General features: G+C 39.2%; 2 protein-coding genes and 1 pseudogene across 4 annotated transcripts in view; 2 read left to right on the top strand and 1 right to left on the bottom strand.

Annotated features, from left to right (window-relative positions):
• ZNF654 (zinc finger protein 654) overlaps nucleotides 1-7,560 on the bottom strand; it is an 83,504-nt gene extending 75,944 nt beyond the window's left edge. For both annotated transcript variants that reach the window (XM_070367897.1, XM_070367891.1), the window contains exon 1: nucleotides 7,218-7,560. In XM_070367897.1, coding sequence (XP_070223998.1) covers nucleotides 7,218-7,406 — 189 coding nt within the window. In that variant the 5' untranslated portion in view covers nucleotides 7,407-7,560. The remainder of the gene's footprint in view (nucleotides 1-7,217) is intronic.
• A 186-nt stretch (nucleotides 7,561-7,746) lies between these two features.
• Nucleotides 7,747-14,632, top strand: CGGBP1 (CGG triplet repeat binding protein 1). 2 transcript variants are annotated; one of them, XM_005908378.3, is made up of 3 exons: nucleotides 7,747-7,919; nucleotides 8,502-8,706; nucleotides 10,585-14,632. In XM_005908378.3, exon 3 carries the CDS (start codon nucleotides 10,604-10,606, stop codon nucleotides 11,105-11,107), a length of 504 nt encoding a protein of 167 aa, XP_005908440.1. In that variant the 5' UTR covers nucleotides 7,747-7,919; nucleotides 8,502-8,706; nucleotides 10,585-10,603; the 3' UTR covers nucleotides 11,108-14,632. The 2 variants fall into 2 exon arrangements, with proteins under 2 accessions (XP_005908440.1, XP_070224034.1); XM_070367933.1 differs by lacking the exons at nucleotides 7,747-7,919; nucleotides 8,502-8,706 and adding an exon at nucleotides 8,714-9,010.
• A 4,109-nt stretch (nucleotides 14,633-18,741) lies between these two features.
• LOC138989543 (U4 spliceosomal RNA) lies at nucleotides 18,742-18,848 on the top strand (annotated as a pseudogene).
• The last annotated feature ends 3,453 nt before the right edge of the window (nucleotides 18,849-22,301 follow it).

Genomic DNA, 22,301 nt, shown 5'->3' with positions numbered 1-22,301 from the left:
TTAATGCAAGACTGTATATAAAGAAGTTATTTAAGTTTAGGCTGTCATTGGTTAACCTAAAATTATAAACCAATTCATTTTTTTAAAAAAGCATTTCACATATTTTTGAGAAACAAAGGAGTTCAAATTTCATCATGCTCAAAATATTCTTGCATTTATTCACAGAAAATAAGCAATCTGTGAAATAGGGAGAAAATAAAAAGTTTTTTTATATTTTATTTTTCCTCTGATTATAAAGATAGTAGATTTAATGAAGCAAACACAAAAAAATAAAATAAATGTAAAGAAAAATATTCATCTATAAACATATCACTAATAAATTATCCACTGTTTACAATTTGATTTTTTTTTGGTCTTTTTATTTACAAAAGTGATATCACCTGCCTTCAGTGTCTTTTTCTGTTGTTATAATGCGACTAACAATTTCCCATATGAATAAATATCCCTTAAACAATGACTCTTAGGGGCTTCCCAGGTGGCTCAGTGGTAAAGAATCTGCCTGCCAAGGCAGGACACATGGATTGACTCCTGGGTCAGGAAGAGACCCTGGAGAAGAAAATCGGAACCCACTCCCATATTCTTGCCTAGGAAATCCCATGGACAGAGGAGCCTGGCAGGGCTATATTCTATGGGATCACAAGAGTCTAAACAACAACACATGACTGTTAGGAGAAAGGATTCCATTAAATTTAACATTTTCCTAACTTTTGTTATTAGCTAATTTTTAATAATGTGCTATTACAAATAATGTCATTATGAACAATTAATTAGTAGTATTCAATGCATCACCGACTCGATGGACGTGGGTTTGGGTAGATTCCGGGAGTTGGTGATGGACAGGGAGGCCTGGTGTGCTGCGATTTATGGGGTCGCGAAGAGTCGGACACGACTGAGCGACTGAACGGAACTGAATGCTGAAAGTCTACCTTTCATAATTGAAAGAATTGAAAGTCAACCTGAAAGTCAACCAAAAAAAGCACACTGCTAAGTTGCTTCAGTCGTGTCCAACTCTATGGACTATAGTCCGCCAAACTCCTCTGTCCATGGGATTCTCTAGGCAAGAATACTGGAGTGGGTAACCATTTCCTTCTCCAGGGGGAAAGAAAAAGCATAAAAAATAGCAAAGTATTTAGCTCCCTAAATACAGCCAACAAGGTCTAGGATTCACTTTGTTTTTCATTATTACAATAATTATAATAAATAAATAACATGGAGGTAAACATCATACTTGTTAAAAGAATTGCAAGTGACTACTTCCGGGGACTATGTGGGGAAGGAACAGGACAAGAGTATGACCACTATCTTTTTATTATAATCTGTGGCAAAATAGGAAAAAGAAAAATAAAAACACAAACAAAAAAAGGTTGCCTCTACAATATCCATTCTTATTTTCTTCCTTCCTTATTAACAGAATCATGTGAAAGTAAAAGTTGCTCAGTCCTGTCAGACTCTTTGGAACCCCATGGACTTAGTCCATGGAATTCTTCAGTTCAGAATACTGGAATGGGTAGCCTTTCCCTTCTCCAGGGGATCTTCCCAAGCCAGGGATCGAACCCAGGTCTCCCGCATGGCAGGCAGATTCTTTACCAGCTGATCCACAAGGGAATCATAGGCACGTGTTTATCCAGGAGAAAAATACAAAAATATATCGTAACATTCTTTTCAGATGGGACTAGCTAACAAGATGGAAATCAAAGCTACTGAGTAGAATTTACAGCAAGATGTTTTTGGCTTACCCCAGAGACACCCCATTCCTGCTACATGGAACTGAGATTTGATGCTTGGAACTTCAGCAACTATTTTGGATCATGAGGCAAACTTGAGATAGACGATAAAGATGACTAGTAAGAAAGAACAAATGATGATAAAGCTACCATATCATTCCTACTAACCATTCAAGACTTTTCATATGAGAAATAAATATGTATTCATTTAAACTATTTAAGTCAGGTAAACAGTAGAAACAGTGTCAGACTTTACTTTTTGGGGCTCCAAAATCATTGCAGATCGTGATTGCAGCCATGAAATTAAAAGACGCTTACTCCTTGGAAGGAAAGTTATGACCAACCTAGATAGCATATTCAAAAGCAGAGACATTACTTTGCCAATAAAGGTCCATCTAGTCAAGGCTATGGTTTTTCCAGTAGTCATGTATGGATGTGAGAGTTGGACTGTGAAGAACGCTAAGCACCGAAAAATTGATGCTTTTGAACTGTGGTGTTGGAGAAGACTCTTGAGAGTCCCTTGGACTGCAAGGAGATCCAACCTGTCTATCCTAAAGGAGATCAGTCCTGGGTGTTCACTGGAAGGACTGATGTTGAAGGTGAAACTCCAATACTTTGGCCAGCTCATGCAAAGAGTTGACTCATTTGAAAAGACCCTGATGCTGGGAAGGATTGGGGGCAGGAGGAGAAGGGGAAGACAGAGGATGAGATGGCTGGACTGCATCACTGACTCGATGGACATGAGTTTGGGTAAACTCCGGGAGTTGGTGATGGACAGGGAGGCCTGCCGTGCTGCGGTTTATGGGGTTGCAAAGAGTTGAACACGACTGAGCAACTGAACTGAACTGAACTTCTAGCAGCAAAATGCAATAACTCAATTTTAAGTCTTATATGACTTATTAGTAAACAAAGCACATGCAAAAACATAAAACTAAATCAACAAATAATTCCAGGAATAGTAAAAATGTATTATTATACTCCTAGTAACTGCTCAAGAAACTATATTATGTGAACTTTATACCAAGACTAAGAGATAGGGTTGTATTTTCCTAAAACAATTAAATTTTAATTTAAAGAGGCATGAGCATGTAGTTTGTAAAACTATGAAGTGAACTCTTTTTCTGTTAGATTGTTTATCTGTTTAAAGTGCCTGCTACACACTGTGCTGTGCTCAGTTGCTCAGTCGGGTGGGACTCTTTGCGACCCAAGGGACTGTAGCCCACCAGGCTCCTCTGTCCATGGGGATTCTCCAGGCAAGAATATTGGAGTGGGTTGCCATGCCCTCCTCCAAGGGATCTTCCCAACCCAGGGATCGAACCCAGGCCTCCCGCACTGCAGGCAGATTCTTTACCATCTGAGCCACTAGGGAAGCCCAAGAATACTGGAATAAGTAGCCTATCACTTCTCCAAGGGAACTTTCCAACCCAGGAATCAAACCGGGGTTTCCTGCATTGCAGGCAGATTCTTTACCAGCTGAGCTACCTGGGAAGCCCTTCTTGCTACCCAGGATGCACACTAGCTGCTTAAAATTATTTGATGAGATGATTAAATACTTTCTTTCAAGAGAGAGTATCCACTAAGAGTTCCAAAGTAATGTTATAGCAGGGTTTCTCAACTTTGGCACCAGACAGTTCTGTCGATGATGCTATTGACCACTATGAACCAGATAATTCTTTGCTGTTAGAGCTGCCCGGTACATTGCAAGATGCTCAGAATCTCTGGCCTCTTCGCATTAGATGCCAATAGCAAGCCCCCAAGTAAGACAATCACAAATAGCTCTAGATGTTGCCCAATGTCTGCTACAAGAAATAAAATCTGAAAAACAATATAGTCATTTTTGCAAATCAGTTAGTGCTTCATTAGGAACATTTGGCTTTTCTAGTTAATTAACAATTTAGAATTGCAACATTTCTAAATTCCCTCTCAGGTTTACTGCAGGATACAAACTTTAAGTGACCTACAGATTAGATTATCTCTAATGTTCCTCTTAAACCTTCAGAGGACTTCACATGTGAGAAATATTAATAGCCTCTATCTATTTAAGCCTATCTGTGTGCTAGGTATAGTACTGAGAACCTCATGTTCATTCTCTCATTTTATACTTATGACATCCTCATGGGATGGCTATTTAACCCCACTATAATAAGAAAGGATTTTAAAGTCTATTTTAATCAACATATTGAAGTGCTTTCAGAAATACTTATATATCATTCACTATATCCATTCTAGCACTGAACTAAGAAGGGTATCTTTAACTTACTTAATTTATAATTTGTGATAAAAATTTTCAATGTATCTAGCAACAAAATTAAGTTGAATTACCACAGCCTTCAGGTATGGGGGAAATGTTCACAGCCCCTAAGAAATCGGAGATAATTAACTGTTACTTGGAATATTTTTTATACTGTGGCATAATGAAAGAATACCTTAAAAATTTTCCATCCATTATTCCCTGAGTTCTTCAGTAAGTTTTTCTTCTCTCTTGTACAACTTGACCAAAAAAAAATAAAAGTCACTTTATAATTATTTGAGGATTCATTTGTAATTTCAATCTATAGTTCAGAAAAAATCGAAGGTTGGGTCCAAAAATCCCAGCTTGTTCACCTGACAAATTAAGTTGCTCAGGCCTCAATTTCAACAATGTAACTTGCGTAACAAGACCTATATGAAGGCCTTAAGAGTTAGTAGGCCCTCAATAAAAATTACATTTCTCTTCCTTTCATCCTCAAATTAAATATCAGCTAAGGGCCAATTCCAATGCAACTGGAAATGAACATTTTCAGTCTCCCAAATCCAACATCTCAAAAATCAGTTATAGGCTAAGCGATTATCCCCTTAGTTTGAGATTTAAAATTACTAGTATTGTTTCTCAAATAGAAAGTTTATCATCAAATGCATTGAATGCATGCATAATTTTTCACTTTTATTATCTACAGTCTTCTGTTTTACTCTTCCCTGTGGTAAGACACAAAACTATTCTTGAAAAGAAGTGTTCCTTCCTCTCCTTTCACCCACACAACTAACTGCCAAGAAATTTTGATTCATATTTCTCTCTAATAGGAGGAAGAAAAATTAGAGCCTTTCTTCTCAACTTTACAAGGCTGTGTGTTTAATTCATGTATTGAGTTAACTGTCACCAACTCAAGTACGTGTTATCCATTTTATGGATTACTCACAACTAGTAATTTACTAATGAAGGCAAGTTACCCTTAGCGAATATTAGGAAACCAAATATTTAAAAATAAACAATCTTTAGGAATTACACTGTATTCCCTTACTAGCAAATACTAGAATTCTATTAAATCAGTCTTAAAATGCAACTTAATTCAGGTAATCTTTTATTCCATCTTAAAGTTTTAACACAAAAAAGTACTTCACAAAGCTCACCTCCAAGGTGGAACCAGGATAGGAACCCTAAGAAGAGATCTTTTGGTAATGTAGAGTATTATAAAATATGTTATGAGATTTCAGGTAAAAGTTGGTAACATGAAAGTATGTCAGTATAACACTCATAATTTAGCAATATAAAGCTCTTCCTGTTTACTTTTATTTCCTTGGATATTTTAGGATGTAGTGGGGTTTTATAAAATAGTCAACTTCTTTTGTTCTTAAAATAATTTACTGTCACTATTCAGACACTGTATTTCACAAGCTAAATTTATTCATTTGTTCTTAAAGTTAGTTTCAAGAAATAGAAGGAAAGTAATTAAAAGTTCTCCAAAAATGTTCTGGCCCTCAAACTAAATTTTGCATTCTACAGCAAATAAATTTACAAAGCTAAATGTAACCAAAGCCAAGATGCTCATTAATGATATAAAAAGCAAAATATAGATAAAGATACTTTCTGTCTGTGATGCTATTAAAAAGATCAATTGTAACAATTTTACAGCCGTTTAAAACTCCTACAGGTAAATAATCTACTGAAAACATGGTTTCTACATGTAAAATATAGAGGACAAGCTCTGTAAAGATACAACCTTTAAATTCTGAATGCCAATACAAAAAAAAAATTTTTTTTAAGAAAGTTGCTAAATAGAGAGCAATGCCAAAGAAAACTCACATATCCCGTATAACAAGACAATTTCCACCATCAAACAAACTTATCTATTTTGGAGAAGAAGGGGATGAAATCTCCCTGAAAATGTCAACCCCACCCTTTTTTCTAAGCAATCTCTCAATGCTTGGAAAGACATAAAATCAAATTTCAGCAAACATGATGCTCCTTTCTGCTTAGCTTTATTTCTTACTTGCTACCAGAATGAAATTAATGGCTAACTTTAATATGTAAAGGATCCAAAGGATTTCACATATTCACTCGTTTAATTACTATCCGGATTTGAAGGTAAAGAAACTAAGGCACAAAGAGGTTAAGTAATCTGTTTAAGATAACACAGCTAGTAGTGGAACCAAGATTTGAATCCTATACATCCAAGATAATAAACAAAGGAATGAGATGGAAAAGGAGCAATTAAATTTTTTCCCAAGAGTTTGCAAAATAATAGTGCTATGAAAGAGAACAAAATGTTAAACTATAAATATATGCAGATGTAAATGTATACGTTACATAAATTCTACCCCTGCACAAATATGGTACTTTAATATTTGATTATGCTTAAACGTTCTAAATACATCAAATCGTTGTGGCTGTCGACCAAGTAAGTAATTTACTGTCACTGTTCAGACACTGTTTTGTTGTTTTTTTTCACAGGCTAAATAAAATACACTATAATTTAAAGGAAGAGGGGGTGGTGGTGATGTAACCAGAGCAATAGTTTCAGGAAAGCTACTTTCTCTATTAGCAGTTTATTAGAAAAGAGCTTGTGTGTATCGGGGAAAGGAGTAAGAAAAGGAAAGATGACAATCCCATGGCCTTAGCCCCACCTTCCAAAAAAGTAACTAAATCACTGTGGGTCAGCGCCTAAGCCAACTGGAGAACTAGCCCAGCGGGATCTCGTGAGGGGATGACAGGAGACCCTAGCAGAGGGGGAGGGGTGGCGATGACAGGAGAGGGGGCGGTAGAGAGATGGCACGCCTTCCATATCCGAAAAAGGGGAGAATACGGGGGGCAAGGGGCGGAGAAGGGAAGGCAAGATATGTTGCCAGAGACTCCAAATGAGGTGACAAGAAACAGGATAGGAAACACAAGAAAGGCGGGACCCTCGGGCAGAAAGGGGTCTGTCTGGGGCAGGGGAGGCATGTCAGTAAAGAGCTTTCCTGCCGGCTGACCCTCCGGTACAACCCCTCCACCCGGGACAAACTCTCACTTTCTCCGCAACCCTAAACCTGCGCGGGTCATCCCGAACCCGCTCCCCGCCCCCCAACCCCCACCCCAAGCCGGATAGGTGGAGGGGGGAGCTTCATCCTCAACGCTCCTCGCTGCGCCGGTGGCGCGAGCGCCGGACACAGCCCAGATTCGGAGACGAGAAGAGCAGGAGAGGCAGGGAGGCCCAGGACCGCTGACAAGTCCGGGCGGGCGGTCGACGGGCGCCTCACCTGACAGAAGCGTCGGCAGTAATCCCGACTGCTGATCCCGACGCCGCCACCACCGCAGCTGCCGCCGCCAGCGCCGCCTCTGCCGTCGCTCGCAGCTCTAAGCCCGGCTGGGCCTGGCGGGGACTCCACAATGGCCACGAGCTCTTCTCCGAGGCGTTCGGCCTCTTGGTCGCTCTCTTCCTCCGCCATGAGGCTCTCGCCGCCCAGCGCGTACCAACCCCTGCGCCGCCGCCGCTGTAGCTGCCTCGGCTAACCTCCTCCTCCTCCTCTAGTTCCCTCCCCCTTCTCTCCTCCCCAGCCGGACAGGGGCCTCTCGGCTGGCTCTACTTCCGGCTCCGCCCACCCACGCCCCCGGTTTTCATTGGAGGATGCTAGCCGCCAATCATGCACATGTCCGCCCTTCTACCACTATTGGTCAAATTTGCCGTCTGTTTGATAGACTTGCAGTCCGTTGGTCAATGTTGCTCGGCGGTTGCTGGGGGCCGCCTACGAGCTCTGCCACTGGCGGCACAGGAGGACGGGGCGCGGCGGGGGACACGGCGGCCGCCGCGGGGCTCGTTCGTGCAACAGCGGCGGCGACGGCGGCGGTGGCGGCGGCGGCTGGTCCTCCTCCCTCTCCCTATTGCTCCTCCTATTCTTCCTCCTCCTTTCCTTTCCGGCCGTGTATCGTCCACTTCCCCTAGCGACGGCCCAGATCCTACGGTACCGAGAAGCTAGGGAGGCCGAGGGTGGGCCCGGCCGTTGGTGCGGGCTTTGGGCCCGGGGCCTTCCGTCCCGAGCGGGAGCCGGGGGCGGGGCCGGGGCGCCGTTGTCGGCGGGAGGAAGAGGGAGGGGACGGGAAACCTGACAGCGGCCGCCTCCGCCAGGCGCCTGCCGCCTCCTCCCTTGAGACTGCCGCCAACTCGGCTGTTGAGTTCCCGGGCCCACGGCCGGCAGCTGGGACTCGGCCCTACCCAGCTAGCGGGCAGGGGCGGTGAGACGCCGGCGTGCTGGGCTCCGCGCGGGAGGAGGGAGTCTAGACGCCGGGAGCGTCGCGAGCCCCGCCTTTCCCTCCTCCCAATCCCTGGGGCTGGGGCACTCGAGGAGGCTCAGATCGGGGCGGACGACTGAGGAGGGACTGGGCTGAGGAGAGCTGGGGTAAACGTTGGGATCCGGATTTATGGACTTAACTAGGATGATTTTAAACACACCTGCGTGGTGGCTGTTGTGGACGTTCTTCGTTTTTTTTCATCCACTCTTCCCCCCCTCCATTTTTTCTTTCCATTTGTTTTTCGTGTTTTACAGTAAAGGCATGACTTCCCAGCACCTCAGGGAAAATAGGGTGCAAGCCCAGAAACTGTTTCCCCATCACCACTTGTTGAAAAACTGATTTGAAGGCATATCCGGGTTTGAACAAACGGAAAGTGCCAGGATTTAATGCGTCTTTGGTTTTGCGCTGGAGACCCTTCACTGCTAGGTATCAAGACGAAAAAAACTGGAAACTCATCCGGTAAACATTTAAACTTGAAAACTTCTGATGAGTTTTATTTTTATCCAGTAAATGATTTGCTTCTTTTCTTTTGTTGGCCAATTACTGGCCTTAACTTTTTAACTTCCTCGTTTAAAATATCTTTACTTCTATGGTAAACACTTTTGTTCTTCGGTTCTGTAAACTCGAGCAACCTCTACTGGGTAGATACTTGCCTCTGCAGTAACACAAATGTACTAAAAAACTTATAAGATTTTGTAATGAATAGGCCTTTCATATGAACACAAGTGATTGCGTGTTTTATGCTTCAGAGAATAACGAACAGGTAATTGTTCACAGTTTGAAATCCAAAGATAGACTTTAAACATAGAATGATTTAAGCATCACTAGTCACAAATATGTAATGTTTTCCATAAAGAGGTTGGAACCATTCATTATAATTGGGACTGACTTGGTATAAGATTCTACAACACATACCATAAAGTACAAATATGTGTAGTGGTAATTCACTGTTAAGTACGCAGGAATTGTCTTCTGCAGTTGAAAACCTATATCCTAAATAATATTTGACACATGAAAGCCTTGGGTTAACAGATTTTTATTGGAAAAAAAAATTAAACCTATTACAGCCTAAACTTTCCAAGAATACTGGGAAATGTTGAGTTCTCTGAGGTTATGTCCACAGGTGTCTAATACATAAATTCTTTTGAGATATTTCATGTTAATCAGCTATGAATTCTGTAGCATAGATTAATGGAATACTCCAATGTTTTTTATTATGCTTATAAAGCATAGTTCTTCAGAACACACCTGGGAATTTTTCTCTAGTTTATTTAAACGGAACAGAATTCCGTCCTGAAATCTATGAAATTCACTTCAGTTTCTTTTATCTGGACTAATTTAAGAGTTTAATCCAACAAATGGTTATCATTTACAACCTTTGTTATCTCAAGATTTCAGTGGCCATAACCTTATGATTTTGGCAATGATCAGAAAAATCTGTTGTTGGGATAAATTGAGAAATTATTAAGTTGTTTCTGAGTTAAATATTTGTGAAAATGATCACTTATTATCCCATATCAAACAAATTGTGATTGAGCATCCATCATGTATGAGATACTGTGTTAAGTTATTAGTTTTGGTCTAACTTAATAGTTAATAAATGAAATATTAGCAAATGTAAACATTACTCTTTGATGTAAACAAAAGTGTTAGAAAAGCTACTTTGCATAGCTTGACTATCACTTTTTGGAAAGGTGTCTTAGTAGAGGTGTATATACATTAGACTAATTTGAGCTCTATATTTTGACTGTAAAATTTAATGTCATTGTTGCTGCTTTTAATCACATTTGGCCTGTGTCCTTTCTTGACTTTTACTTTCTTTATTCTCAGAACAACTTTAGAAATTATATTCATCTCCATATAGAATTATACCAGCTTAATGGCTCACCTGTTTGAATAAATTTTGTACATAATTCCTTGCAGTTGTTTTCCTAAAATCTGTCGTTCCAGAATTGTGACAGGAACAAAGTTCTTTTAAAATTGAACACACATCTAAATTAGCTCAGATTCATACAATTGATACCATTAATGTAGACCTGTGGTTAGATTTTTCTAAAGGATAGTGACATCTATGATAGTTGGAGTTCTTTTTTAATGGTTAGAATTTAATGTCATCAAAATCAAGGAATGGACTTAGTTGTTACTAGTAATTTGCTCTGGTTTTCCCTTCCCTTAACATATTTCAGGTAAGTTAAAACTTAATAGACAAGTCTATTAATAATAATTTGAATTATATTTTCTGAAGCTTTTAATCTTAAAATGTTTAAACCTACCTTTTATTTTTGCTTCCTGCATGAAGTGTTATAACGCTTATCTTTGTTTCTCTTGTCTTAAAAGAACCCCATTCAAAGTCAGAATGGAACGATTTGTAGTAACAGCACCACCTGCTCGAAACCGTTCTAAGACTGCTTTGTATGTGACCCCCCTGGATCGAGTCACTGAGTTTGGAGGTGAGCTGCACGAAGATGGAGGAAAGCTCTTCTGCACTTCTTGCAATGTGGTTCTGAATCATGTTCGCAAGTCTGCCATTAGTGACCACCTCAAGTCAAAGACTCATACCAAGAGGAAGGCAGAATTTGAAGAGCAGAATGTGAGAAAGAAGCAGAGGCCTCTAACTGCATCGCTTCAGTGCAACAGTACTGCGCAAACAGAGAAAGTCAGTGTTATCCAGGACTTTGTGAAAATGTGCCTGGAAGCCAATATCCCACTTGAGAAGGCTGATCATCCAGCAGTCCGTGCTTTCCTGTCTCGCCATGTGAAGAATGGAGGCTCCATACCCAAGTCAGACCAACTGAGGAGAGCATACCTGCCTGATGGATACGAGAATGAGAATCAGCTCCTTAACTCACAAGATTGTTGACAAGGAGGTTACCACCATTGTGATCAAGATAAATAATGTGGAGTATTAAAAGTTATGTGTTGATTGTGTGGTTCATTTTTATATTTATTTCATTTTAAATCATGTGATGCAGAATAGTTTTGCAATGTATATACAGTTGCAGGCAAAAAATTAAAAAAAAAACTCACTGCAAAATGTATTGTTAATTTTAGTCACCAATGGTGTAAAGCAAAACTTAGGGTTTAGAGTGTGCTAGGATACCTGGAACCTGATGGTTATCTTTAAAATTGATGGTTTTTCTCCTGAAATGTTTGTGCATGGAAGAACTGCCCTGCTTTTTTACCCTGTTGCCATGTATAATTATTCCTTGTGAGATTACTTAATTACTTGGATTGACGACTAGCTTAGGAAATTGAAGCTGCTGCCAGGCAATACCACTCACAGTAACTTAAAGAAATTATTTCCCTAATTAGAGGATCCTCAAAAAAGAAGGGAGGGTGGGAAACTATTCTTACATCTTCAGATTCCTAGCAGAAAAAGACTGTTTATTGCAGACTGTGCTTTACTTGTATATGATATAGTTACCTTAACTATCCTTCAGTTCCTCACTGTCTTTTTCCCCCCTTTTTTTTTTTAAGGCTTCTTGTTGTATTTAGTAGCAGCTTCAAGTGACCAAAAGACTGAAATCTTACTGGCAGTGCCAAAGCCACTGGGAATTTTGCAGTGATACGATTTTAGTCTCTAACTATAAACAGATTTTTGAAACATAGCTTTCATTTCAAGTGTCATCCTTAATTTGCAGACTTCTTTTTTTATGTCATGGTATTAAAAAACTTCAAGATTGGCATTTTAATTTAAACAAGTAGATGTTCTATGATTGAGTTTCCTGTTTTTACAGAGAATTAGCAATTACTTTTTGGCTGACAAATCAGATAATAAGGAGATTACTTTTTATGCGTTAATTTTCCATATGATTTTATAAAAGTTTAGATAAATAGACTAGAAATAAGTGTACTTACTTTCACTTCTATGTGCTTTGCCTCTGGTGGTACAAGGTTTTTAAACATAGATGATAAACCATTGTCTAGAAATACTGGCAAGGTTTTTTTGTAGTGGCGATCTGGCAGTATCCTGCATAACTGTTTGGGTGAGGAAATAAATCAGTTCTGTTAAAGGTCAACCATGTTCAGGAAATGAGCTCTATCTGAACTTCACTATCCTGTAAGGTTATTAAAGTAGCTTAGCCCAGTTGTCATCTTTGTTGGATACCCAAAATATATTTTTTAAAAATTGAACAGCGGAAAACTTGGACTAGAGCTTTAAGAAAAAAGTCTTAAATTCTTTGAAAACATTCAAGTTAAAAGGGTTTATAAAATATATTTCTATTAAAGCACTGATAATTGATGCCCTATGTGATGTAGAGGGAGCTATCCTTGAGATCATTTTACCGCAAATCTTCATTTTAAAAAAGCCAAAGTGAGTAAGAAAAAGATGTTTTTCAGAAACAGCTTTCTATATCTTTTTTGGTAGATTTAAGTTCCTAGTTTGGATTGTCAAAGTGCCCATCTGATTTTAGATTTATGTGAGGTTTTTTGGTTGTTTTTAAACAAGCCTGCCACCAAAAAAAAAAATCACTTGTCAAAATTTGAGCTACCAGATTTTCTCATGTTCAGTTACGTTAAAGTAGCACAATTAATGCCCAGAATAGTGCTCTCCTTGATAAAGCACATGCAAGAGGAGACCAGCAGCAAAACATAACCAAAATGTACTTTGTTTTTACTTCCTCTAATAAAAGGTTTGCAGGCAACCATGTTTGATTTGAATTATCTAAGATGGTACAAGATCTACAAAGCTAGGAAAATAATTGAGTTTTATAGTGTTCTTTTTGGAATACAAAGATAAGGTTAGATAAACAATCATTCTGATTTTTTCAAGACTCATGAATCAGACAGCTCCCTATGTAGATGCTAGTTTGCACTGACAGCAAACACGTAGTGGCAGAACAGCTCTGAGTAGTCCTCAGCAGTAAACTGGAGGATGTACCAGAAAAACACCAGTAGTTCACATTCGAGTATTTAGTAGTTAAACCTAATTTGGTAGTCATTTAGGTCCCCTATAGTTTGATGTATTTCTCCAGGCTCCTAACTTTTCACACATTCACTATATCTAGAGGCATAATCTATCCTCCTGTTAGGATTATATCATGTCCTTAGAAGCGTTTTCCATCCTGTTGTGGAGGTTTAATATGTTTCTTTACTGATTGTGAAATTTTTCGTTCCCTGAAACTGGTTAACTTTACTTCATAGTTAAATAGATAAGGCAGAATGATTGTGTTAGCCTGCTCAAACTGGTACAAATCTGTGAAACCATGGTTGGCATACGTTGGATAACAAACAGAATATCTAAGAGGCATATGCTGCAGTGGCGTGTAGTGGACATGTGTACAGACGCTTTCAATCTTAACTATAGTGTTAGTGTGATGCTATACTATTGGAAAAAAATAGCACATTTTTTTCTATTTTATAAGTTGTATGCATAAAGATAAGATTTGTTATGTTTCGTTTATAAACTGCCTTCAACACATGCTTACCTGTTAAAATAGCGTTTTCTCAAAGTATGGTAGTATGTCTTCCAGAATTTCACTATATGCTTACAGTAAATAGTTCCTAACTTGTTGAAATGTTAAATTCCTTATTGGTTTCTTTTGATTCTCCGGGGCATATAGCAAGCCTGAAAGACATTATAATCATTTATTACAGGGTGAAAATTTAGAAAGATTGCGTATTGGAGCCTAAATAGTTATTTTATTCATTATCATCTTTGAGTAAGACTTCTTTTATTTTAAACAAATGCTACTTCCAGTTAAGGCATTTGGCCCTAATGACTTTTCAGGGACCAAAATACTTTAAAGTTCTGCATCTTAAAACTAACCAATTAAGTATCGGCTTGGGATTGTTCAGAAGTATTCATTGCTTAAAAACTATTGTAAGTGACAGTTGGCAAGATCTTCAAGCAGAAAGTTCCACAGTCAGATCTTTTGCCTGAAAAGAATCTGTATGTAAATGTTAATGGAAAATACATTTTAAAAAACTGTAAGGTGGCCCAAAACAAAAGCCACAATTTGTCATTTGGTGCTTAGTCTTTGTAAGGGCTCTCTGTGGTTTGACTTGCCCCAGCTGCCTTTAAATGAGTACAGATCACTTTCAAACATGTTTATTAAATAGAAAATTCATTCTATAATTTAATTGAAAATCTTAGCCTAAAATGTTTTGGCTTCTAGTCCGCCCTGATTAAAATGTGAATAGTGAAGTGACTATCCTAAGCCTGGTTTATCTCAATCCATACTACCATAGATTTCTGAGGTAAATACAGTTCTTACGTAGTGGTATTCTACTTATATCCAGAATACTGTATTCATTAAAATTTTACTATGTTCATTTGTGTATTCCCTTGCTTATTTTTTTTGCTCATGCATGTATACTTACTATAAATTGTTGCTTTTAAAGTTTTGTCTCTGTGACTTTTAGAAATAAATTTCAAAAATTATTTCAGAATTTTTTGAAAGCATGTTTTGTTTTGTGGGTCAATAGCCCCACTCCAGTACTCTTGCCTGGAAAATCCCATGGACGGAGGAGCCTGGTGGGCTGCAGTCCATGGGGTCGCTAAGAGTTGGACACGACTGAGTGACTTCACTTTCACTTTTCACTTTCATGCATTGGAGAAGGAGATGGCAACCCACTCCAGTGTTCTTGCCTGGAGAATCCCAGGGACAGGGGAGCCTGGTGGGCTGCCGTCTGTGGGGTCGCACAGAGTCGGACACGACTGAAGCGATGCAACAGCAGCATATATTTCATAATTCCAACAGATAATAAAATTTTATGAGTATAGATTTATTTTCCTACTAGTTACATCTCTGAAAGATTATTGGTCCTTACCCCCAGTATCAAAGCATACATTCTGTCAAATCAAATTCACATCATAGCTACAGATAGCCCCTTTCCCCTAAAATTATATAGGTAATATTTAAATACACTTAATCAGTACTTTTAATTGGAAACATACTATAATTTTCTACCTTTAGAACTACTAACAATGGAAGACAAGGTCCTAATTTGCATCTCATAAGTTTTAGTGGGATTTTGAAAGATTTGCTATATCCTCATTCAGCACTGGAGGAAAATGTATAGAAGTGGAAACTGTCTTATTTTACATAGTTTTGAGGGCAAATAGTCCTATTTACTGCTATTTGTAAAATATTAATGAATTTATATTTTTGGTGATTCCCTGGCAGCTCAGTTGGTAAAGAGTCTGCTTGCAATGCGAGAGACCCGGGTTCCATCCCTGGGTTGGGAAGATCACCTGGAGAAGGAAATGGCAATTCACTCTAGTATTGCCTGGAAAATCCCATGGGTGGAGGAGCCTAACAGGCTATATAGTCCATGGGGTTGCAAAGAGTCAGACACGACTGAGCGACTTCGACTTTTCAGTGAATTTATAAAGTAATTGACTTGTTTTTTTTTCTGAAGTCAAAATGGTAGGTAGGGCCTTAAGAAATTTGTCAATACTCTTGTTTCCAGTTTAGTATCTCCAAACCATCAGAGACTTATCTTCATTTTGCCTAAAGAATCTCATCATAACCTTTATTAAATGTAAACCAATTGAATGTATCTGCTTTTGAGTTTCATAATAGTTCCTTTTCTGTGTAAATTGAGTTGTATTATGCACCTATAACGGAGAAGGCAATGGTAACCCACTCCAGTACTCTAGCCTGGAAAATCCCATGGATGGAGGAGCCTGGTAGGCTGCAGTCCATGGGGTTGCTAAGAGTCAGACACGACTGGGCGACTTCACTTTCACTTTTCACTTTCATGCATTGGAGGAGGAAATGGCAACCCACTCCAGTGTTCTTGCCTGGAGAATCCGAGGGACGGGGGAGCCTGGTGGGCTGTCATCTATGGGGTCACACAGAGTTGAACATGACTGAAGTGACTCAGCAGCAGCAGCAGCAGCATGCACCTATAATATGGTATCTCATGATGCAAAAATGTTCCTGGGATCAGACTAGCTAACCTAGCCCAGTGAAGATTAAAACTAGCAAATAGAACAGGACTTGTGATGCATTTTATACGTATGGCATGACTTCCATCATGTTACTTGATTTCACTTGTTTTATATGCATACTACTTAGGATGAATGCTTGGCGCACTCTTGATTGGAATCATAAAAGTTCATGGCTTCAAGTTCTTGGTTAAACATGAGTAATATGCAATCAACTAGTACTTAGTTCTTATCGTGTGCTTGAAGCTACTCTAGCCACTGGGGATACATGAGAGAAAATGAAGATTTTTTGCCACAACACAGCGATGGGGGCAGAAGAGTGGAAGAGCGAATGTCTTTTCTAGCCAACCTCTTTAACCAATTCCTTGTAAGACTAGTAAATTACCAACAAAACACTTATCATTGATTTTATCTTGATTGTCCCAGTCTTATTTTGTACAGAAGCAATAAAAATGAAAATTCTCAAATTAAATTGTCTTCATATCCTTTGAAAATCTGGTAGTGTGTTTTATCCATAAACTATGAATTTCTATATTAAAATCTGTTCAACAGTGAAAGTGAAAGTGTGAGTTACTCAGTCATGTCTCTTTGTGACCCCATTGACTGTGGCTCACCAGGCTCCTCGGTCCATGGAATTCTCCAGGCCAGAATACACTAGAGTGGGTTGCCATTCCCTTCTCCAGGAGATATTCCCAAACCTGGGATAGAACCAGGGTCTTCTGCATTGCAGGCAGATTCTTTACCATCTGAACCACCAAGGAAGCCCTATTCAACAATGGGACCAACCAATATAAATGCCTGTAATATAAGAACCTGCCACATTTTCCTGCAATGCCCATGATAAATCAAGTGTCATTGAATACTGGATGTCAAGATAGTCACTGGTGTACTTCATCGATTAGACACTAATGATGATTATGATCCAACCTCCTGAGTTGATGCATATATCAGATGACAGATTCTACAATCTTGTCTGTTTAAGCATACAAGGAATCAATATGTAATAGAACACAGTGACTTTATTTTTTTCTTACTATGCTCATTTAGTACCTATTCAGTAGTAATAATAATTTTATGCATTCCTTTTAATCTAACAAATTCCACTTTTATGAATATATCAGACAGAAAATAGCAAATGTATAAAGATACACGTTAAAAGTTCATTTTAATATTATAATCATAAAAAAAACTGCAAGTGCTATGAATCCAGCAGTACTGGCTGCTGCTGCTGCTAAGTTGCTTCAGTCATGTCCAACTCTGTGCGACCCCACAGATGGCAGCCCACCATCATGACACTATTCGAGTGATCTAAAAGAATAGATTAAAAGAGACACAATGTTAAATTTATATATATGTATACACACACACACACGCACACGCACATATAAATACAAAGTGGATTTTGGAGGAGAAAAACAATGTTATGCAAAGCACAATATGTTTTTATGTGGTAAAAAAAAAACAAACATACACCAGATGATTCAGATTAAGATTACTAAAAAGTGGTGGTATTGAATGGGGCTAGGGGCAATATTTACCTTGTTTTACACACTCTTGTATGTTGACTTAAAACAAGCACATGTTATCTGTGTCACACACACAGAATAAATAGTAGACTTCATTGAAACATGCTACCATAACAGTTATATCCAAACTGTAAAGAGTAGCAATATCACATAATTCATCTACCTTATTAAGGAGATTACTAAAAAATTTTAATAGATGAACAAATATTTTTATACATCATTTTAAATTCTTTAAAATTTACCTTCATAAAATTTAGTTGTATATTTACAAAGTAAAGTCATTTTCTTTTCCCCAAGTTATGCATTTCTAAGTATGTAATGGGGAATCAGTTTCAAAATTATGACTTTAGTATCTGTATTCTATAAATAGCCTAAATTTTCTAGTTTTTTACAGCAGTTATAAGGACTACTACACAATGTTTCAATAATAACTATGACAAATATAAATCTAATATTAAACTGCTAAAACCCTGTAGGTATTTCCTAATCTGTCAGGTAAGGATAATAAGATGAATGTCATAAAATATCATTGGGTAGTTTCTCTATGTAACACCTTAATATCCTACTTCAGAAAACCAGCACTATATCAGGACTGGAACTCCATGTCTGATAATCATTGGTAATTTAATTCTGTTCCTCTCCATGAAGGTTGCTATTGTGGAATGAACATTTTTCTGAATACTCTTTTTCTACTAGGGGATGACCTAACATCTCCTTGCTTACCCCCATAGCACAACAGTAGTTTCTTTACTGTTGGGTTGGCCACTATGTTTCTTCACATTTTTCCACATTCATGGAACAAACATTGTGGCCAACCCAATACTTAGTATAATAGTAACACAAAACAAATAAGATACAGTCTTTCCCTGTTACCAACGGCCATCAGTCCCTAAATTTTCTTTCCTATCTGATTTCCTTTTTCTCCTCTGATGCTTTTTCATCTTCTTCCCTTGTGGATTTTTATGCTATTTAAGAATAGCACAACTATTCCTTGACTAACACAGAATATTACCAACTCACTGTGAGATCATAAGAGTTGTAAGTAGGAAATTCATGTCTAGATTCCATGTAAGCTTTGCGCAGTAGCAGTATCGTAGCCAATGAGGTTTATCCGAGGCGCGATTATTGCTAATTGAAAACTAGATTCCATGTAGTCATTAATTCACACTTTTAGATGTACCTGGCTTGTGCAATCAAGTGGGCCTTAAGAAGCACTACTACAAAGCTACGCAAGGTGACAGAATTCCAGCTGAGCTATTTAAAATCCTAAAAGATGAGGCAGTTAGAGTGCTGCACTCATATGTAAGCAAGTTTGGAAAACAGCAGCGGCCACATGACTGGTAAAGGTCAGTTTTCATTCTAATCCCAAAGAAGGGCAGTGCAAAAGAATGTTTAAACTACTGTACAATTGCCCATGTTTCACACACTAGCAAGGTAATGTTTAAAATCCTTCAAGCTAGGCTTCAGCACTATGTGAACTGAGACATTCTAGATGTACAAACTGGATTTAGAAAAGGCAAAGGAACGAGAGAAAAAATTGCCAACATCTGCTGGATCATAAAGAAAGCTAGGGAATTGCAGAAAAACATCTATTTATGCTTCATTGACTATACTAAAGCCTTTGTGTGGATCACAACAAACTGCGGAAAATTCAAGAGATGGAAATACCAAACCACCTGACCTGCCTCCTAAGAAATCTCTCTGCAGGTCAAGAAGCAACAGTTATAAAGGGGCACTGAAAAACAGACTGGTTCCAAATTAGAAAAGGAGTACATCAAGGCTGTATATTCTCATCCAGCTTATTTCACTTATATGCAGGGTACAACATGCGAAATGATGGGCCGGATGAAGCACAAGCTGGAATCAAGATTGCCAGGAGAAATATCAATAATCTCAGATATGCAGATGACACCACCCTCATGGCAGAAAGCGAAAAACTAAAGAGCCTTTTAATGAAAGTGAAAGAGGAGAGTGAAAAAGCTGGCTTAAAACTCAACATTCAAAAAACGAAGATCAGAGCATCCGGTCTCATTACTTCATGGCAAACACGTGGGGAAACAATGGAAACAGTGAAAGACTTGATATTTTGGGGCTCTAGTATCACTGCAGACGCTGACTGCAGTCATGAAATTAAAAGACACTTGTTCTTTTAAGCTATGACCAACCTAAACAGAATATTAAAAAGCAGAGATATTACTTTGCCAACAACCGTGTAGTCAAAGCTATGGCTTTTCCAGTAGTCACGTATGGATGTGAGAGTTGGACTATAAAGAAAGCTGAGTGCTGAAGAATTGATGCTTTTAAACTGTGGTGTTGGAGAAGACTCTTGAGAGTCCCTTGGCCTGCAAGGAGATCCAACCAGTCCATCCTAAAGGAAATCAGTCCTGAATATTCATTTGAAGCTGAAACTCCAAAACTTTGGCCACCTGACGCAAAGAACTGACTCCTTGGAAAAGATCCCGATGCTGGGAAAGATTGAAGGCAGGAGGAGAAGGGGACAACAGAGAATGAGATGGTTGGATGGCATCACCAACTCGATGGACATGGTTTGAGCAACCTCCAGGAGCTGCTGATGGACAGGGAGGCTGGCGTGCTGCAGTGACTCTTAGCAGAGTCACAAAGAGTCAAACATGACTTAGTCATTGAACAACAACAACAAGGAGAGTGAAAAAATGTTCAAAAAACAAAGATCGTGGCATCTGGTCCCATCACTTTATGGCAAATCAGATCAGATCAGGTCAGTTTAGTCACTCAGTCATGTCTGACTCTTTGTGACCCCATGAATCGCAGCACGCCAGGCCTCCCTGTCCATCACCAACTCCTGGAGTTCACTGAGACTCACGTCCATCGAGTCAGTGATGCCATCCAGCCATTTCATCCTCTGTCGTCCCCTTCTCCTCTTTCCCCCAATCCCTCCCAGCATCAGTCTTTTCCAATGAGTCAACTCTTCGCATGAGGCAGCCAAAATACTGCATGGCAAATAGAATGGGGAAAAGTGGAAGTAATGACAGATTTTATTTTGTGGGGCTCCAAAATCACTGTGGATGGTGACAGCCGCCATGAAACTAAGACACTTGCTTCTTGGAAGGAAAGTTATGACAAACCTAGACAGTATATTAAAAAACAGAGACATCACTTTGCCAACAAAGGTCCATATAATCAATATTATGGTAGTCGTGTACAGATGTGAGACTTGGACCATAAAGAAGCACTGAAGAATTGATGCTTTCAAGTTGTGGTGCTAGAGAAGACTCTTGAAAGTCGCTTGGACTGCAAAGAGATTAGTCAATCCTCAGTTCAGTTCAGTTTAGTGACTCAGTCATGTCCAACTCTTTGCAATCCATGGACTGCAACACGCCAGGCCTCCCTGTCCATCACTAACTCCTGGAGTTTACCCAAACTCATGTCCATTGAGTCAGTGATGCCATCCAGCCATCTCATCCTCTGTCGTCCCCTTCTTCTCCTGCCCCCAATATTTCCCAGCATCTGGGTCTTTTCAAATGAGTCAGGTCTTCCCATCAGGTGGCCAAAGTATTGGAGTTTCAGCTTCAACATCAGTCCTTCCAATGAACACTCAGGACTCATCTCCTTTAGGATGGACTGATGGGATCTCCTTGCAGTCCAAGGGACTCTTAAGAGTCTTCTCCAACACCACAGTTCAAAAGCATCAATTCTTCAATGCTCAGCTTTCTTCACAGTCCAACTCTCACATCCATACATGACCACTGGAAAAACCACAGCTTTGACTAGGCAGACCTTTGCTGGCAAAGTAATGTCTCTGCTTTTGAATATGCTATCTAGGTTGGTCATAACTTTCCTTCCAAGGAGTAAGTGTCTTTTAATTTCATGGCTGCAGTCACCATCTGCAGTGATTTTGGAGCCCCCCAAAATAAAGTCAGCCACTGTTTCCACTGTTTCCTCATCTATTTGCCATGAAGTGATGGGACCGGATGCCATGATCTTAGTTTTCTGAATGTTGAACTTAAGCCAACTTTTTCACTCTCCTCTTTCACTTTCATCAAGAGGCTCTTTAGTTCTTTTTCACTTTCTGCCATAAGGGTGATGTCATCTGCATATCTGAGGTTATTGATGTTTCTCCTGGCAATCTTGATTGCAGCTTATGCTTCATCTAGCCCAGTGCTTCTCATGATGTACTTGGCATGTAAGTAAAATAAGCAGGGTGACAATATACAGCCTTGATGTACTCCTTTTCCTATTTGGAATCAGTCTGTTGTTCCATGTCCAGTTCTAACTGTTGCTTCCTGACCTGCATACAGATTTCTCAAGAGGCAGGTCGGGTGGTCTGGTATTCCCATCTCTTTCAGAATCTTCCACAGTCTATTGTGATCCACAGTCTACTGTGATGCACACAGTCTATTGTGATCCACACCAAAGGCTTTGGCATAGTCAATAAAGCAGAAATAGATGTTTTTCTGGAACTCTCTTGCTTTTTTGATCCTAAAGGAAATCAACTTGAATAGTCATTGGAAGGAATGTTGCTGAAGATACAATACTTTGGCCACTTGGTGCAAAGAGCCAGCTCTTTGGAAAAGACCCTGATGCTGGGAAAGACTGAAAGCAAAAGGCAAAGGGGATGGCAGAGGATGAGATGATTAAATAGCATCACCAAC

This window comes from Bos mutus, chromosome 1, assembly GCF_027580195.1.
Source record: "Bos mutus isolate GX-2022 chromosome 1, NWIPB_WYAK_1.1, whole genome shotgun sequence".
In the NCBI taxonomy this organism is placed as follows: Eukaryota; Metazoa; Chordata; class Mammalia; order Artiodactyla; family Bovidae; genus Bos; species Bos mutus.
This window is presented reverse-complemented; position numbering and strand designations above follow the sequence as displayed.

What these genes read in the sequence shown, in the direction of transcription:
- CGGBP1 (XM_070367933.1), top strand. Translation starts at nt 8,988, where the DNA reads ATGCTTCAGAGAATAACGAACAG. An exon ending in CTTCAGAGAATAACGAACAG is followed by an intron (nt 9,011 to 10,584) that starts GTAATTGTTCAC and finishes TTGTCTTAAAAG; the next exon opens with AACCCCATTCAAAGTCAGAA.